The 20,032-nt window shown below is 38.7% G+C and overlaps 2 protein-coding genes across 3 annotated transcripts in view; one reads left to right on the forward strand and one right to left on the reverse strand.

The window, feature by feature from the left end:
• Nucleotides 1-6,356, reverse strand: part of glt1d1 (glycosyltransferase 1 domain containing 1) — a 40,686-nt gene extending 34,330 nt beyond the window's left edge. The window contains exons 1-6 of the mRNA XM_084946964.1: nt 5,918-6,356; nt 5,342-5,493; nt 5,091-5,196; nt 1,824-1,875; nt 746-782; nt 255-311 (exon numbers count right to left, since the gene is read on the reverse strand). Of these exons, the coding sequence (XP_084803090.1) occupies nt 255-311; nt 746-782; nt 1,824-1,875; nt 5,091-5,196; nt 5,342-5,493; nt 5,918-5,985 (472 nt within the window). The 5' untranslated portion in view covers nt 5,986-6,356. The remainder of the gene's footprint in view (nt 1-254; nt 312-745; nt 783-1,823; nt 1,876-5,090; nt 5,197-5,341; nt 5,494-5,917) is intronic.
• slc15a4 (solute carrier family 15 member 4) overlaps nt 5,671-20,032 on the forward strand; it is a 29,845-nt gene continuing 15,483 nt past the window's right edge. Inside the window, exons 1-7 of one of the 2 annotated variants that reach the window (XM_084946963.1) lie at nt 5,671-5,742; nt 6,923-7,554; nt 10,392-10,684; nt 11,286-11,424; nt 11,647-11,727; nt 15,106-15,286; nt 18,259-18,417. In XM_084946963.1, coding sequence (XP_084803089.1) covers nt 6,976-7,554; nt 10,392-10,684; nt 11,286-11,424; nt 11,647-11,727; nt 15,106-15,286; nt 18,259-18,417 — 1,432 coding nt within the window. In that variant the 5' untranslated portion in view covers nt 5,671-5,742; nt 6,923-6,975. Of the gene's footprint in view, nt 5,743-6,442; nt 6,732-6,922; nt 7,555-10,391; nt 10,685-11,285; nt 11,425-11,646; nt 11,728-15,105; nt 15,287-18,258; nt 18,418-20,032 lie in introns of those variants that run through there. The other variant, XM_084946962.1, reaches the window with a different exon arrangement.

Raw genomic sequence — 20,032 nt, forward strand, 5'->3', positions numbered from 1 at the left:
AGAAATGAGTGGTAGCTCAAGACTTCTGCGCACCACTGTGAACATAATTTCAATATTTTCTTTAAGGCCTTCCATTAAGGGTCAGTACAAGAAAAAATAATATTTTTATCACTTTGGATAAATAACTGATTTTCCACCATCATCAAACAAAATATATATATAAAAAAGACCGTCTAAAAAGAAATCTTCCACTGTCAATTACACATTTTGCAAAGTGTACCTGGAATGATGACAACCTGAAGCACTAATAGTACCTGAGCTCCTCAGGAATTCAGTCCAGCAGAATTTCTCAGTAACGTCTGTCTGGATGCCTGTAATATAAACACAGAGACAGCCATAGTGAACTTCATAAAAAATAGTGCAAAGTGCTCAAAATTATCAGTGATCCAAAATACAATTTTTGTGTTCTGTGTAAAAAGCACTTCAGCATGATCACTCTCTGGGGACAAGCCTGAAAATTAAGCTTTCACTGGTTGGGGCTCAGCCATGCAGCTGGCCCGGGGGCTCTCGTCTAATCTATGAAGGGACACTATTTGCCAAACAAGGATACCGGTGGTAAACAACATGGAAGAGAGATTTGGGCTGTCCTACATGGTACGGTGGCCAATGGCAAGAGCAAACACAACTCTGTACTGCAGATAGTATGATAATGGAGGGAAAATGTCAAAGCTGATTAGTGCAACACTTCAATGGTGAGTCAAGGATGCACAGCATCAGGCGAGGATGTCCATCCTGCAGAACTTACCTTGAGGCTGGACGTAGATTTTGCTGCTTTGGGACACCTTCAGAGGAAAAAAATGAAAAAGAAGTGGTTAAAACAGCTAACAGAACGCAATCAGCAATTATTGGCAGCGTTTGTTTATAGAAATTACATTTGATTATCACCAACTGTGCTTCTCTCTTTTTTTATGTCCGACAATAGAGACAGCCATTTAAAGCTCTTTGTGTTCTAAGCATATTTAAACAGAGTACAAACTTTAAAAAGAGACTCAGGAAAGCAGTCGCTAAGATAATGCGGGTGCCGCAAAATAAATCAGAGGGGACGGGAAAGAAATTGACTGGATGTTATCACACCAGATCCATCCGCTATGTGTGTTTTCTGTCGCAATAAAAAGCTTGGCGATGCCTCTCAGTGCCTGTCCTGTCTACCAGCTGTCAGCACTAAATGGCAGAGATAAAGCACTCCACTTGCCTCAATCTGCAGCCTATGGCTGGAATCTAATCTGAAAATAAAACACTGTAATATTGTTTTAATGCCAGACTATTACGGGACAGGGCAGGATATTGTGTTTGTATAGTCAGAGCCCTTCTGCTGTATTTATTGACGCTGTCAGGCTCCTGCCGTCTGCAGATGTGCTGTAAAAATGTAAACAAAAACTTTCTCTCTTATTATAAGCTGCAATTAAGCAGACAGAGTAAGGATCTGGGTGAATTGAAATACATGAACTGTGGCCAAACATAGGGCATGTGTGAAAAAAGTGATATCTGCATGTGTAACCATCATGCGTCAAACTTTAAACTGCATGTCAAATGGCTGGACAGCCCCACCTGAAAGCCCATCCCTCCTCCCACTGGGGGAGGGGGGCATTTTTTGTAACTTTCTGCAACTATCAATCCAGAATTTCCAACTTCTGGTTAGATGTGAAAAGACGAGGGAAAAGAGTAATTCTTCTTTTCTCACTTTTGTCACTAAATTTCATGTGTTCAACCCAATGCAACACTATCAGCGATCCTCAGAGAGATTGCCTAAAATGTGCTCGACTCAACTGAACTACAAATTACTTCAGTCAGTGTTATCAAAAAACATAAGCGCATAATCATACCAAAAATAACTCTGCCTCTTCTTTCAGTTTGTCAGTAAATGCAACAGCAAACCTGATTGGGAACAAAGAAACACTTCATTATCACTGCTGTGCGAGGCATTTCAGCAAAACAAGAATTTTCACTATAGGCAGTAAATTATAGCCTTTTACAAGTAATAACGATTTTGACAACAATAAAAGGGGGGAAAAAGCTGTGCTAACAACACTAAAACACAAATCTGCAGGCAGAGCAGAATGAGAGCAGAAAAACTGGTTGTAGCTCGAAGCGAAAGGATTTCAGTACAAAAAGAGAAAGAATACAAGCTGGAAAATGAAGGGAATGTAGAGCAAAGAAACAAAAACGAAACAAAAAAACTGAAAGAAGATACTAATTTTCATTTGTAAGTGTGCATTATTAAATGGGCAAACAAGCCCTGGGCGGTGATGGGACTTTATGATCAAGTTTGGGATGAGATGGTACTAATAGTGGGAGGCGGGTGGATTGAGATGTTTGAAGCTTTGGAAAACAGGCTCTCGCACATTCCTCTAGAACAGGGGTGGGCAACTCCAGGCCTCGAGGGCCGGTGTCCTGCAGGTTTTAGATATCACTCTGGGTCAGCACACCTGAATCAAATGATTAGTTCATTACCGGGCCTCTGGAGAACTGCAAGACATGTTGAGGAGGTTTAGCCATTTGAATCAGCTGTGTTGGATCAAGGACACATCTAAAATCTGCAGGACACCGGCCCTCGAGGCCTGGAGTTGCCCACCCCTGCTCTAGAGGTCTTTTTCTAGATTTACTGCCATCTACTTTAGTCAGCTAGAAAACAGAGACACTTCAGTGTGATGTCGGCTTGGATTAGGGCATAAAATTTAGATTAGCCAGATTAGCCATTAGCCTGCTAAACTAGTGGTTAGCTTGAATTCTTTCAGTCTTAGTCTTTCCATAGATTGTTTATTAAAGATGGACGTAGTCTCAGTAGTTTGCGAGGTCGTGCTTTGAAGCCATTTTGGTATTTTGAACCTGGACATGATGAGGGAGGCGTGGACCTGACTGATAAACTAAAGGACGCTGCACAACGATTCAGGAGGAACCTCTCAGCCATAAGGTAGCTATGTCAGCAGAGCACACACTGCTTTATCCTCTTGTTTGACTTTAATTGGGAATAATTTGCAAAATCAACGTCATGTAGTTTCCAGTAAGATTTTAAACTAGCAACTTAGTCTATAAACAGCAAACTGTTTACCTTTTAATTATTTTTACTTTTAATTGTATTTATTAAATTTTTTACATTGATTTATTTAAAAAAAAAAACCCAAAACCCAAATAAAAAGATTTGGATCAAGAGGTTCGAGGGTCTATGCTAATGATGTGCAATACCACTGATTTTCTTTTCGATACCAAATAAAATTCCGGTACTAAATAAGGATAATAAACTTAATGTGTTTGGAAAATCAAAACAAAAAGTAGTGTATTTCCAATTATACCTTTATAATGAATACAAGACATCAGACTACTTGTTCTTATTGTTTAATTATGAAGAACAAACAAAAAACAAAAAACTGAAAAGTCAACACCTACAGTTTAAAATATTCAATTAACAATCAAAAATGAATATGAATGATTAACAATAATAATAATAATAAGGTGACAGCTAATAATAACAGCTGAAGAACATTTTATTAATACATGTTATTATCTATCTTACATATAAAATATTTTAAGTTGAATTTGTTATTTTTTAAAGCCTGCAATGTCTCTTTTACTGCAAGTAGGCTGTATATTTAATGACACCTACCCAATATAATCATTTTAAATGCTCTACTAATTCTAATAAATCAATTCTAATAAATGGGATTTCATAGTTTTAAGGATGCGGAGAATTCCCACCACTTAAACATCAACACAAAGCCTAAGCCTAGATGTAAGTCACTTTCCAAAATTTAGCAAAGTGCTACACGTAGATGACGATTTAGGCGATCCCAATAATATAATTACTTTCCATTTTGTTCTTGTGAATCATAATCTAAAAATTCACTCCAAATTGCAAAAATATTGATATTTTAATATAAAAATAAATTCTAGAATATAAATATCTGTTATCGGTGGAATCAATGTATCGATCTACACACCGCTAATCCATGAAAACAGCTGTCTCGTCCCCTCCTGATCATTAGAAAGAATTCTGACTTGAAGCTATGTCCATCCTTTAAATACAGTCTATGATTCTTCATGCCCCTGGGGCCAGAAGATCTTGTACAGAGCCAGAGTTTTTGGGTTGTTTTTTTTTTTACCCCCAGTGAAAACCTGGAATTTATGTATTGATGGAAAAAAATATTTTAAGCTTTTATTGAGACAGCAGTGTTACTTGTGATTTGTTGTTATATCCAAGACTGAATAAAATACATAAAAATCACATGATTAGTGGATTAGAAGCTTTCTCATTTCATGTGAATAATTTTAATAAAAGATATGAAAGTGGTGACATTTACTTCCTGCTCGCACTTCAGGTTGGAGACATCTGAATCAAACCTTTATAAAAAGGAAGTTGGCAAATATATGATATGACACATTACTAACATACTAGATATTAAACATGGATAAAGTCATGATTAATGATAACTGTCAAATTTGATATAATCAGCAGGTCCTTCTCATGGGAGACATGTTACAGGGTATTTCCTGTAATAAGCAGTCCTCTTGAAATGACACTCCAAAAATATAATGCATACATGATTAACGGCATGTGTAGGAATGAATATTGATGAGATTTTATTGATTGCAATGCACTTTTAAAAATCTTCTCAGTGACGTAACGCACTGTAGAAACAGAGCAGAAAGAAAGGCTTGCATCCGACTTGGTTGTGCAAAAGCTTCCCTGCATTGAGTTTGACCTCAGTGCTTTGCAATGCACAAATGTAATAAACGCAAGAACTGATAAGCTTCTGCTAAATTGGACAATTTGAATTTCTTAGCTAGAACTGATTTTCCATTCCCACCTCTAATGCATCTGTGCTCCTTGTCCTATCGTAAGACGCTAACAAATGTGCTGTAGATGCAGCCTCCTAGTCTAATTAACAAAGCCAACAGATGAGGCAGATATCACATTATTTATAATGTAGACTCTTTTGCAAATTGTGACTCTTCGGTTATTTTAAATGAAACGTTTCCAAAATCATTTTATAAATTGTATGGAATATGTGTGATATGAAGGACTAAAGTTCATGTACTAAGTTTGGAGCCATCCGGAAGTTTTAAAATAGGAATTTGCAACAGTACAACATCACCTGGCTTTCAGTAGCACCTGTTCCATAACCACACGCTTCTGCTCCACTTTCACATCTTCATTTATGTCCGTGCCGCCAAAGATTACGCCAAAGGGTATTTCAATATCTATTGTAAAGAACAGACATAAAACAAAAAGGCAATGTGGGACTGAAAGCTGTACATTTGCAGACCCATTATCTGACAGCAAAAAAGAAAACAGATTTAAAGTATACAGCTGATAAGTAGATGATATAACAGCAAGTCAGTTTACCCATGAGAAGTCTGCCCGCTTTGAAAAGATGAATAGCCAGTGCAGCTTCAAACTTAGGATGTTCAGAGACCAGATTTACCACATCAGCAGGAGACTGAAACTCTCCTGCGTCTCTGAGCTCGCAAGTGTGTCCTGCTGACTCAATGTAGGACCTAAAACATAAAATTAACATTTGCTTATGGAAGGCAGGAAGGAAGACTGAGTGGTTGAGCAAATTCATAATGGTTAAAGCCAGGAAACGTCTTCCGCTATTTTAGCTATTTTAACATGAAACAGTAGACGGACAAGTGTTACCAATCACATTAAATTAAGCTCAGTTCCTGTTAAGAACAGAAGCCAAGGTCACCGGCAACACCCGTGTTTACTGCTACTCATCTTAAGGTGTCTCATTACACGATAAGGTTTGTATTTGGAGCCAACTTGTTACACTTATTTCACAGTGAAGTAGGCGATTTTACCAACAACACTTGCCCTGATGAAGTTAAATACTCCGTTATTGCGTCATAGTGTCACGCGCTAATTAATGAATCATACCAGCTATAAGAACCAGCTACACTTAGCACCTATGTTTGTTACCTTATTCTCTCAGCTGTAGTATGGTTCCCAGTTTTGGGGCTGAGACAGGCAAGGAAAAGTAATTTCATATCTCCTATGAAAGCAGGGCTGACGTGCTAATTAGCTACTTAACGCGAAATATTCGAGAAAAGCTGACGGCACCGAGCGGGACATCTACGTTTCAATGAGCTCGCTTAGCCGAGCTCCAATTACATTTCCTTGTCCGTAACTTAACACGTAGCAGCACCTAAGGGCAAGGCTGGTTCATCTTAGGGTTGCACACAGACCGTCTACTGTAGTGCACCATGCTTGTAATGTTTACAAGTCCGTCTTCTATACGGCCCCCTGGAAACATGACTGTAAGCGGCGAAGTACTGCTAGCCAATTTCACTTCTTTTTCTTCTTCCTTTTTTTTTGTCATGCCTATCCCCAAACCGCAAACCCTGTTGGTTCATGTTATATAACAACAGAATCAGCCGTAGCCAAAGAAAAAAATTAAATTGCACTGCAGAGCCACTTCCTCCTCCCCTTGCTTAGCTCTGCGTAAGCGGAACAAATCCCTATATCACATGGATGGTGTTGCGCGCCTCGATTTGCTGTACCCGTCGCGTAAGTTTCATTTTCAGATCGTCTCCACAGCGACGCAAGAGTGACAGCTTTTGAGTGAGCAATGTGTCACGCGACAGAACTGTGACATTGTTTTTCTGTTGACACCCAGTTCTCTTTTCATAAAGTTCAGCTTTTAGACAGTACAAACGAAACATTTGAGCGGTTAGTATGATCTAGATTGATGGAGACAACCGAAGACCCCTGGGACGTGTTTCTGTCATTAAAGGTAAGGTAATGAGAAACTTTAACAAGCTGATGTGGTGTTTAAGCTAGCTTACTTCAGGTTTGTAATAAGCTAAAAACCTATATGACAAGAAAATGGGCTCTTTGACCATTTAGATGTTGTGAATCCGGTACAGTTGTTTGTGTTTGTGCTGCGGTGTCACCGTTTGGTTTATATTTGTGTTTTATCTTCAGGCTTGAACTCTTAAAAATAAGGAAGAAACTTCATTCCACTAAGTTGGGCGAGAATGGCTAACAACAGGGACGCCAATGAGAGCACCCCTCTTTTGGACTCAGACACTGAGAGCAGACCTTCACCACCGTCAGTCTTCGAGGGAAGAAGACTGGCATGTGCGGCCATCCTGCTGGCCGAGTCACTAGAGAGGATTGCTTTCTATGGCATAACGTCCAACCTGGTTCTTTTTCTGAATGGTAGTCCTTTTTATTGGGAGGGCACTCAGGCGAGCCAGGCACCACTCATGTTCATGGGAGTAACTTACCTGATTTCACCATTTGGAGGCTGGTTGGCCGATGCATACCTCGGAAAATTCTTGACCATTGCTGCAAGTTTGGTTCTGTACATTTTTGGCATGCTGTTTTTCCCTTTTATTTCAAACGAGGGCACCAGGATACACCTGTGCGGGGAAGAAATGGCATTTCCTGTGCAGCCTGCTGAGTGTCTGAACACAAACGTTACCACTCCAAAAAACGTTACCTGCCCCATTCGTGCCCCATATTGTGGCCCAGCAGTCTATGGTGGACTTTTCTTAATTGCCTTAGGTGTGGGTACTGTGAAGTCTAACATCACTCCATTTGGGGCAGATCAGGTAGAGTATAAACAGCACTACTATGAGTTATTAAAGTTTGTATTAATTAGGAAATACCTGGAATTTCCTGTTACCAGAAGGCTATAACCTGAACCATTAGCTTTCTGGAATTGGCCTGTTTAAAATATGTAGTGGGGACATCAATGAAGTCAGACATGTGATGGGACTTTAGCTGCGCCATGACATTTCTCTGAGACATGCTCTTGATTGTCATGGCTACTTATGGCTGTCACCATTAAAAACTAAACATTTTGAAGCATCTTGTAGAATAGACAACACATCTCTCTGGAACACATGTACAAACGGAAACATTTAAAAACACTTCTTCAATTGTTCTTAGTTGGTAATAAGAAGTGAAACACACATCTGTCAGTTTAGTATCAAAATTATCTAGAGGGCCCTCCACAACATGCAATCATTGAAGTGGGAAAGTTCATCAATGGGGTCATTGTTTCTCAGAGTTATCTAATCAGGAAAGGATAAAATGTTTCAAGGGGAGCTGGCAGACCGAATATGATTAGTGCAATGTTATGTTCAAATACACAACACACAAAAGAGACCGCTTTTTTTTTTTTTTTTGGTAAAAGTCCACTAACCTTAAAGCAAACGCAATGCACCATGAGGTTACTTTTTCCTGCGTACTGAAACTGAAATTTTTACCTCATACAGACAAAATTTTCCCATTAGTGATCCTCCAACTGAAAGTCCTTGGTGCGTGGGAGATTTGAATATTTAAGAGAAACAGAAGAGTCCCTGTTAAAATTGGCCTCATTCCTAATAACGACACCCTCTCACAGCGTAAAAAAATTATCATACTGATTGTTGTGATTTCCCCTTTTAAATACAGTGCATTTGCATGAAAAAAAAGGTTTGTGACCTCTTTGGAATTACCAAACCTGGACTTTCAGTTTTGTCAGTCACGATACTTGGTCTGATCTTCAGTGACAATTGTAAAGAAACACAATCTGACTGAACATATAGCACAAAAAGTTGGATTTATATTATTTTATTGTTTGTAGCAACTCGTTGTTGAACCTCCTTTAGCAGCTACAGCTTTCAAATGGGGGCTGTTTCCGGTAGCTGCTCATAAGACGATTTAATGTTTGTTTGCTAGTTCACCCAACCTTTCCTTTAAAACACAGACAGCTGCTCTTTAATTCAGTGATAACAAGCTATCCAAACAATGATGTTGGTTCCACCAGACTTTAAAGTTGGGATGATGGTGTTGTCCACCTTTTGATAAATCTCTTCATGCATCACTGATCTAGAAATGTCATTAAAAATTTGTAGATCTTCTAAGCTTTCCAACTAATGGCCCAGATCTGGTTGTTTTGCTAGTAGTGTGTTTTCCCTTGAACGCTGTCATCCAGTTGTGGAAATGTCTACAGGTGTTACCACTCGGAGACAGATTTATTTTAATTGTAAATATTTCATTAGTTTTATTTTGTGTTGAGAGTTTATTCATATTTAGTTGAATTTTCATTATGTAGGGTTATTTGTCAGGGAAATATTCAAGAAACTTAGAAGTATCACTATAAAAACACAATTTCTGTGTCATGTATGCACACTAGTCTTATTCACCAAAACATTCCAATGTGTGTTGCTCTGACAAAGACTAAAACATATTTCCTCTTGTAGTTTCCTACTTTTTGTGTTAAGTTTAGTTTTTATTTAAGGTAACTTAAATGTTTTTGTAACTATAGTCTTGCTCCAGGTCTTTAGAAAAAAGCTTTTACAGCCTTTAATAGCTTCATATATCTCTAAATGCTTTTACAATCAAGAGGGAGGTGTTCATCGTTTATGTTAACCAATCAAAAGTCAGACTTTTATGCCTTTTTTATATGGGGGGCACCCCAACAACCATCCAGCCTCATTTTCTTAATTGGATACCACTGAGGTTCACACAGAGTTGCGAGTTTAGTTAAGTTGTGTTTACTATAATTGTGACCTATATGAAGCTTGGACAACATTTTATGATTAATCATTGCAGAAATCCCAGTAATTTCAGACAACTGACAAGAATTTATTTCTCCAGCTATGCCATGATGGAATTACTGTCATAACTGACTCTGCACAAATGCACTGATGAACCCCAGAAAGATTTATGCTGAATATATTGACCTTATGTTCAGCATGTTTTAGCTGTACCAGTCCATCTTTTGTGCTTGTATATAAGCGACATATCCATCAGGAATTGAGAAAATCTTTTCACTCAAAAGAATAACTGTATGTGGGATGGATCGGATGATAATATTATGTGTTTGCATAGACAGCTATTGCAGCGTTACTAAGCCAATATTATAACCTTTAATCGCAACCTTTTAAAGAATGCTAAAAGCTACAATAAGCAGATAAAGAATAAAGAAAACGTTGCTTCTATTGTTCTGCTCATTTCACTCAGCTGAGATGATAAAACGATAAAGTTATTATAAAGTTTGCACAGTATTGCTATGTATATTTTACTATAAATGTGGCAAACGTGTTGACTCATGCAGCTTGTGATCACTGTTTCTCTTTGTTATTGACAGTTCACGGTTGTGTTTTTGATCATTTTAGGTTTTTACAAACTGTACTTTGTACTATATGTTATAGCTTTGAGTCATGCAGCCATAGTTTAAATCAATTTAAACCCTGTTTCTTGGCTTTGAAATCTTAATCTTTTATATCAGAGGACTTGTGACTTCACTTATTTTTTATAACAATCAGATGCTGGTAGTTAACTTACAAACTCATGACAAACCACTGTTGCAAAGTTCAGAGTACACTTACTCTTCTTACACACCATGTTTGGATTAAAGAAAAGAAAAAACATCACCCTGTGCTTTGTGTGCTCGCAGGTCAAAGACAGAGGACCAGAGGCCACTCGCAGATTTTTCAACTGGTTCTACTGGTCTATTAACTTGGGTGCCATCCTGTCACTGGGAGGTGTGGCCTACATCCAGCAAAACGTTAGCTTTGAGGTTGGCTACATCCTTCCTACTGTGTGCCTTGGGATCTCTTTCCTGGTCTTTCTCCTGGGACGTATGGTTTTCATCAACAAGCCCGCCGATGGAAGTGCCTTTACTGACATGTTCAAGATCCTGGCTTTTGCCTGCTGTTCACAGAAACCAGTGGAGCCAAACCTGCTCCGGTAAGAGTGACATTTCATACAGTAATTAAATACATATACAAACAAAGCACACCCAGATCAGTCTCAGTGGGACAGCTTCCTAAAGTAGTGTAGTGACGTTAGTTGGATGGTGACTGTGAACCAGTGAATAAAATGGCTCTATTTTATTGGTAGAACTTTATGCTAAAGCCTCCTTTGATCCACCTGTATAATTCTTTTTTTTCCCCCATTGGTTCAGACATTCATCTTCGTTCCATGTGGTTAAGTTATTCTGAAGTGCGGATACTTGACTTTGAACCAAAGTAGCACTATTAGCTCATAAACTTGACATTGAATATTTTAAGTTGGGCAGTCCTGCTGCCTTTCAAGAATTTCTTATTAAGACGTTTTCTCCAGAGATGGGGATTATAGGCTTTAGAAAAAAAGTTTCTTTCATATCTCTAGAAGTGCTGTTGTTAAAGGCCGAGAGATTCACATAAAAGGCTGATTAATTTCCCACTTAAAGAGCACAGACCAATTCTAGTTTATTCTGGATTTATTTTTGCTTTATGCCATTAATTACACTGTATTTTTAAACAATTTCAATCAGGTTTATGTTTATTAAATTTTTCCTGTGAAACAGCAAACCGGCACTACTGGACAGTGCCAAAGTGACTTACGGAGGGAAATTTCCTGAAGAGAAAGTAGAGGAAGTCAAAGCACTGGTGAAGGTCCTTCCGGTTTTCTTTGCTCTTATTCCGTACTGGACTGTATACTTTCAGGTAAGATCAGCCGATATAAAGTTGGATACAAACATTACAAACACAGTATTGCGCGTGATGATAAATGCAAAGTGAGAACACAAGAGATAATGTGCACACATTATCAGGTAAAACATTGTTTGTGTCAAAACTGGAGAAGAATGGTGTGCACCAGATACCCTGGTGATCACAAAGTGGAGAACGACTTCACGCTGAGACTTTAATCTCCTTTTTGCATTACAGATGCAGACAACGTACATCCTGCAGAGCCTCCATCTGAAGATTCCTGATACGACCCCAAACAGCACTTCTGACTTCTCTAAGGTAAACTGAAGTGGAGACACTCTCCTGCACCTTTTTCGAGTTTAATTAACAATTTTAGTGCCAGTGTGCTCTGACTTGATTTGTGCTGTGGCACTCTAACTGTTCTTTAATTCTCTGTAGTTAAACATAACAGCGTGGAGCTCTAGCCTGCTTTCTCACAAGTGGTTTTGATCTATATTTTTTACTGCTGAAACTAAAGGAGTCAGTAGGCCACTGACACACAACAGCTGGAGGCAGCAGCAAAGGCTGATAATGCAACGGGGATTAAGTGAGAACTTCATAGACTAATACCTCACAGATTAACAACTGGCTGGCATTGTATCTGACCACAGCAGCGCCTCCACCTGTTTCTGTTTGGCAAATTTTGCTGGTATACCTGTCTCTCACTTTGCCTGAGTCTATTTTCATTTTGGCAAATTTAAGTTTTCATTTTATAGTGGCACTAGGAAATAGAGAAAATTGGGTAGTGGGGAAGGACCAGTGGAGTGACATTCAGTAAATGGTCCAGCAAGGAATGGAGGAACCAGTGCTCAGGCATTTGTGCCTATGTGATACACGCCCAATAGTTGTCTATCAGGACAACCGTAGCAGATTAGATGTTGAGCGCTGCGGTGCTTTGATGACTGAAAATCAAAAGGTTCAAAAGCAATGAAATTAACTTGAGTAGTAACAGCAGCTTGTGTAGTGCAGTAAGTCTGTTCATATTTCTGAACAGGCATGCTTGAGGTGATTCTGAAGTGTACCGACTTCACAGAATTGTGAAGTGAAACACTTGTCGGTAAACCTCGCAGTCTGAGTTAGTGCTGTTGAAAAGCCACAAAAATACTCGACTTGGAACATTGTGAAACTATGTTACATGGCTTTGTTTACTTGTGTGACATGTTTACAACTGTGTTTAAGAACTACATTTCTACAAAGTTTTCCTAAGTGCACTGTTTATCTGGTATGAAAAAATGGAACTAGGCCCTTCCTGCTACCGGCCTGGACATTTGTCATTATCAAAAGGGAAGTGAGAATAGATGTCTCGTCTCACCTGACACATTTCAGTGGCCAACCTGAACAAAAACTGTCTCTTTGGAGAAATGGCACCCATACTACTATAACTACTACTAATTTTAAAATGTGAATTTGAAAATCACATTTTAAAATTAAAACTGTTTTCATGGTAACCCACAATAAATTCAATACTTCATGCCCTGTTACTCGTTCAGAGGATAAACAATGTATTATTCGTCTGCAGAGATTACATATTTCTATAAGCTTTTTTTTTTCTCTAATCTGTTACAATAGATTATAAGGGTTAGAGCAGTGAAGCTGCAGGAAACTTCATTACATGGTTTAGAAATCCCCCCAATGTCTCACACCAACTTGGACATAGTAATCAAGTATATGTTTCTGCAGTTATCTCAGAAATGCTTTGCAGTGATCTAAAATTATTTGTTCCATTGTTCTTCTGTTTTTAAATTTGTTTTTTAATTTCTTAAAAACTTATTTTTAAAATCTCTCAATATCTCAATAGTATGTCAGGTGTATGTACAAACCTCACTCTGATCTTAAGGTGTAAAGAAAATTCTGTGATATTTGCAAACGATCGTAATGCTTAGATGCTGAAATTTGAGTCCCACATTAACATGTGTTCCTTGAGCTTATGCGCACAGGATCATTGTTGCAAGTCTGAAAACTTGAATCTCAAAATTGGATTCATGTGAAAGCCAGTTGAAGCCCGAAATGTGATAATGATCAGCCATGCATGATGTTTTACAGCAAATAGATTTTTATTTTATTTATTTATTTTGTCAATTCACAGTCCAAATGTAAACAAAAACACTGGGTTACTACTACTACTGAGAGGAGTATTTTTCTGTGCATCTACTAATGTTTGAAAATGCAGAACTGCGTAGAGTACACAAAAGAGGCTGCAGACATTTGCTGGAAGCGTGTGGTGGCTTCTCCCAAACTGAATGGCCATTGCAATTCACACAGTTGTGCGCTCTCAGAAACAGCCACGTTGTATATCTACTGTGCCTCATGACAGCATGTGATAAAAGAATCCTATACTATCATTTATGAAAGATTAAAGGCTCTTCCTCTCCTTAAATGTAACAGTACTTGTAGCTGAAAAACAAAGCATTTTTATTGAAATTATAATTGGATGTAATGTGTTCACAAACACCTAATAGTGTAATTTTACTGCTTTCGTGACTCCCACATTAACCCCAAGCCAACTTTTACCTTTTAACAGACACAAATGAATACATATTACAAATGTAATATTATTGCATATATTAAAAGCATGCTTCAATAAGTCTCCTTTCACGCTCATCTAAAGGTGGTCTAGGGAAATAATGGCTAAAATGCTCATAACCTGCCATGTGCAACCATATTTTTATGGGATACTTTTTGATCCCTAAATGGTGGCACTATCCAATTTTTCTCAAGATAAAGAGCAGCAGAAAATATAAATCTTGCAATAAGTCTTTATCATTTCCCAAATTGCTAAATCAGTATACAGTGTGTATGTGTGGTTTTCTTTTGGGGAAGTGGGGAAGAAAACAAAAAAAACACTGAGATTTGTGAGATTTGGGCCTGCTGAGACACCTCAGTCATTCATGCCAGCCTTGGCTTGGCAAAGAAGAAGTCTCATTTAGCACTTCCTATCATTTTGAATATGATAATATACAAACAAGAGAGAAAAACACTCTCTAAGGAGCTGCGTACAGATTGCCAGCGGTCGCTCTAAGAAATGGAAATTCAATTTGAGAATAAATGATCCTATCAGAAGTGTTAAACCAGAGACACATCAGGAGCTCAGATGGCACTTGGAATTTGAATTGCACAAAACAAAACAAAAAAACAAACAAAAAACTCTGCTCCAGCAGTCTGCACTGTTACACTACTCAGTCAGTGAGATATTGCCTCAACTTCCAATAGTGGATTTTCTGTTTGATTGATATGTCATCCAGTCTGTTTACACAGTGCAATTATTCCTTCCAAAGATTATACTTTATCGTGATAATTCAGAATCAGTTTTGTCAATTTTGTCTCACATTTAAGCTTTAATAGATTGGAATGTAAAAAAGAGAACTTATGAATCCTATTAATACTAGTGCTGCTGCTGCTACGGCTGTGAATAATAAGCTGAATATTTATTCGGTATTGACTGCCTGCTTGCATTACTATAGATGCTATTTATGTTTTGTTTTGTTTTTTAAATTGCTTCATGTTTTGCTTTCGACCACCTGGGGGTGCCAGAGCAGTATCAAGTCTGAAGGATGCACAGACTCCAGTGAATGCAAACATTTGGCGAACTGTGTAGTTTTCATACTTTTTTGCCTTTTGTTCTCTTTCATCCCATGTTTCTCCCCCTGGATTCCCCAGATGACGTTCCGCTTCCCGCCTGCTTGGCTCACCATGTTTGACGCAGTGCTCATTATCATGCTGATTCCCCTGAAGGACAAAGTGGTGGACCCAATCCTGAAACGGCGCGGCCTGCTGCCCTCCTCCCTGAAAAGGATCGCAGTAGGGATGTTCTTTGTCATGTGCTCGGCCGTGGCAGCGGGTGAGTGCACCCGCAGCTGAGTTCTCTGTACATGTCACTTAAATAGGACAAACACAACAAAGGAAAAAAGGCAAAGTTGGGTGTCATTTTCTGTGGCAGATGGAACATACAATCAGCAGTTCCAGTGCCACATCTACTTCATCTCTATTTTCATTACTTTTGGTAACCGCTTCACCGACATGACTTGAATATGGTCACTGAACGTGTTTTTTTTTTTTTTTTTTTATTGCTATTCTGGTGTTGCTTTATGTGGGACTCGAAAGATGGTTTGTCACAGATTTATAGTCTATTCCGGAATCCCACGACTTTCCATCTGGCAAAAGAAAAGCAGCAGATATTGTCCCCCGTCACTCAGTAGCTTATAGAGAGCGCTGTGGCATCTAACTTTTTAGTCCTGTGTGACTGCACCAGCCGTGCTCAGTCGTGTTCTTTTCCAGTCTGTAGATTGTTTTCGAAAGCTTCAGCCAGGCCTGTCAGTGGTTGCTGCTGCACTGATGCATCCAGGCTAAAATGTTTCGAGCATGAAGGCAGGAAGAAAGCCAATCAGCAACACTCCTGAGAATCAGTCTACATTGTATTCCACAAACGCTCCACTTTTTCTTACACAGAAATGCAAATGTGCAAAATGAACATATTTTACTATTAGTGATCCTTAGATATTGACTAGTGTGATTTTATAGATGGGGAATAATGCACTTAATGAAAATAAACAGCAGTTGTTGGGGATAATTGTGAGGGAATCTCTGTAGAACTGGCCATTCTTTCATCTCATTTCATTTCATTTTTGAGTTCGTAGTCAAATGTCTTAACAACAGTTTCCATGACAAGCATGCTTTGTATCCTTATATAGCACAAGCAAGCCCATTCTATAGTTTTCAACAAAACACAACCAAAGTGTCATAACATTAGGTCACGATTATTTTATGGTATGTTTTACATCTGTTTTTACAAACTGATCTTATCTCCACGTATATGATAAACTTGTTCATTCTTGCTCCTTTATGGTCATCTGATAGCAGAATGTGTAAAAAACACAACAAACCCCCAAAACCCAGCAACTTAATAAATTAAAGCTCACTTCATCAAAACAGTGAGTGTAAAAAGAAGACTGCAGAGTCCTCAAATGTTCTAGTCTTGGCAGAGTAAGACCATCAAACAAATCTTTTTCAATCAACCTGATGCGGTAGAATGATTATTAACCAAATCTGTAGTGTTTATTTTTCAGTTTAAATATCAGAGGATGTGAGGTTTCTGACAAGTAAAGGTCCTTCTAATATTTTCATTTTCATGTTCCAAAGCTGGTTAGCTGTTTGCTTTTCCATTCGACTTACTGAAATAAAGTGCAGCACTTGCAGTTAAATTCAGGCAAAATAAACTCAGAATATTGCAGAAGGCTGTTTTGAGTTCTGGGAGTGGAGAGAATGTGTTTATGGTGTGGGAATTGGACAGATGAGTACACAACTCGTGTGCGACAAATTTCTGACCTGGATTCCAGGAGACAAATCGGAGGACCCTGTCAAAGTTTTACAGTAATATGCTTTGTAAAGTGAATTACTGAGATGCAGTATAATGATATTGCATCTGCAGCTTATTTGAATAATTATTCAGACAGCAGTAATTTGCAGAGCCTGTGCACCGTTTATCCCCAGAACTGACTCGATTCACATTCGTTCAGTTACGCACACTGACTCCTGGGAGCTGCCTTACACTGTTATTACATTTCGAGCTGCATTCTAAGTTGACTTTACTCGGTGCTTATCTGTAGCGGTCCAAAAGCTAAAATCATGAAGTTCAAAGACTGACAGATGGATAGCTGTGAATGTTCAAGTGTGGCACCTTTTATCCACAGACTAGATAGTTGTCACACATGACACTGCCGGCACGCCACACCGCTGCTCCTCGGCGGTAGCATCTCTTTCATCTTGTTGTGTATTTGTCTGGATTGGTGCAGCAGTATTTTACACGGTGAAGCTGTTTGTGCTGACACACATGGTACAAGGACAGGTGGACTACCCATGCAGTGAAAAGGGACTACTGAAGGCATGCTGCTAAGTAGACAGTGGACTGTTTCTGATCATTTATGTACAACACTCCCAGACTTTGGCCACATGCTGACCAGCTCTCAAAAACTATGCTGACATTGTTTTTTCTGTTGTTTTTTTGTTTGTTTGTTTTTTAGCATGCTGTCTCACTTTTCTCACTTTATGTCTGATCTCATTTGGTTAAAGCTCAATGGCTATTGCATCCAAAGCATTTCTCTCTCTCACTCTTTCTCGCCCTCTTTCTCCTTTTTTTTTTTTTTTTTTTTTTTCCAGAAAAGCTGGAGCAGAGTTTCCAGGGATCATGCTGGGTTGTCTGTTGTGTGATATTTAGTTAGGGTGGGTGGGGGGGAGCAGAGATGTGTGCGTTTATAGAGTGCGACTTGCTTGGGGCAGCTCAGTGGCCGTGCTGTTCGAGATGGACAGCTGGTATTATAGGATATCCGGATTACAAGGCTACAACTCCTCTCAAATATAGCATTAAGTGCAGTTATGATAGGAGGCTGTCTCTGGGAGTTATCTGGAAATAGCCGCTGGTTACATGATAATAGCTATCGAATAAAGCTTTTAGGAAGCAGCGGCAGTTGATGACAACTGCCTGGTTCTTATTATTGAATCATCTGCACCGTCCCATTACCAGCTGCCAGAATATAGAAGCGTGCAGATGTGATCTTAATGAAGTGTAGGCTAGCCTTAAAATTAGCTAAATCCTTAATGGACTGTTCAGTGTTGAAAACTCTAAGTCTGGCAGCTTCTTGCTGTATGTTGGTGTCACGAACTTTAAAGTATCCTTTCCACAATATGTAAGCCTTTTCAAATTACCCATGCTAAATATATATGGTGTGTGTGTAATAAATTTTAGGTCTTTTTATTTTTGCTTTCCCCTTAGTTAATTGTTCTTCCTTGCACTGTTTTCTGGGTCCACCCCATCAGGTATTTTGGAGACAAAGCGCCTGGAGATCGTCAAATCCAATGGTACCATTGACCAGATGCTTGGGAGCGTCATCTACCACGCGGCAGATTTGGCCATATGGTGGCAGATCCCTCAGTACGTGCTGATTGGAATCAGCGAAATATTTGCCAGCATTGCAGGTACAGCCAGTTGACATCCTCTGTGAAGTTTTCAAATAAATGCTAAACACTTTCATTTAATAGTGCGATCAGGTAAACATGATGACTCAGACAAATGGTAAAATGTCACATCCTTCTCCAGAGTAAGAGACTTGTACTTTGAGTTGATCAGCTTTTCCCTTTGAACATTTAGAATAGATTGGGGGCTAAAACCCATTGTGCCTATTCCTGTAAGCACAATGCAGTGAAGACTAATGTGTAAATCCTTTTTGAACAATTTGTTTGATTTATTGCCATCCGGCACCAGCTTAATGTGTTTGTGGGTTGCAGTCCATACTCCAGAGTAAATAGCCCACAACATCAATTGATAATTGATTATCCCGATTTTATCACACTACTGCAAGACATTGTTAAGTAACGGAGCATTTTCCAAATAAGGTGTGGCTACAGTAACTGTTTTTTAACAAACAGGGAGGAAAAAGCAAAGCTTTCATTTTACGTCCAGTGCTCTTGAAACAGATAGAGGAGATGGCGAGATGCATAAAGGTACAGATACTGTATATACACGATTAGCCCCAAGGTTATATTTGTAATTGCAGTGCAAGGGGGAGCGTGATATAAAGCTTTCACCTTTAATGTTTAATAGTGTGGTAAGCTGACATTTTTAGATATGCGCCATCATATGCAATGACTCTTACATTGGACCTTTTTCCTTCTACAAACAAGGGACGGCTCAAGAGAGATAATACTAACAAATTGCACTGACACGTATTCACTTAGTTAGCTTTCACAGCTGACACGCTGTTAATAAGGACGTGTTACACCATAGCAAATGAAAGTTTAATTATCAGTCCAGCAGTTTGATAGATCTGACATTTACATCTGCGTACATACACCAAAGAAGCAGAAAACGGCTCTTAAACATCCTATTAAGATTTCTTCTTATCAAATTGCACTTTTAAAAGGATTTTACTGCAGATTTACATTCATTTACATTTAAGATGACATAGTATAACAGGTTATCTCACTGGGTCTGTCGTGTAGTATCTGTAGCGTGGATTGCTTTTCACATTAAATCAGAGTAATATTTGCACCTCTAATTTGTAATATTTTAAATAGGCTCTTAATTTTTCATCCAGCTCTAACATTTGTCCAGTAAGAAGCAGCAAATACGTTAAACTAATACTGGTAAGGCTTTGTAATTACATTCCTCTTTGTCAGCGTAGAAAATGTTACAATGGCTGAGATTGTTTGTGAACATTATTTAGTCGAGACAAGACGATTCTAAGAAAACAATTCAACCGTATTTTTTTCTCCCCGCAAAATTTTTTTGCTTCAAATTTCAAGTGTTTCATTTATTTATTTATTTTTCTCAGAGAAATACATTTCCTGTCATTTATGTTTGCAAAAGCGATGAAAAAGAAAAGAATTGCATTGGATTAAGGCGGGTCAGAGTTCAAACAACAGCTACAGTCTTGTTCGTGATCATTTTCCAGGTATCGGCTCAAAACTGCTCGGTAAGAAACTTCACACCAGGGCTCGCAAGAAATGAAATGACTCTCATTTCTCGCGAGCCCTGGTGTGAAGAGTAAATGCCTTTTCATTAACAGCTTTGGGGAGAGCATATTGCCCCAGT

This window comes from Perissodus microlepis, chromosome 12 (assembly GCF_051167445.1).
Source record: "Perissodus microlepis isolate ML-2025 ecotype Zambia chromosome 12, ASM5116744v1, whole genome shotgun sequence".
In the NCBI taxonomy this organism is placed as follows: Eukaryota; Metazoa; Chordata; class Actinopteri; order Cichliformes; family Cichlidae; genus Perissodus; species Perissodus microlepis.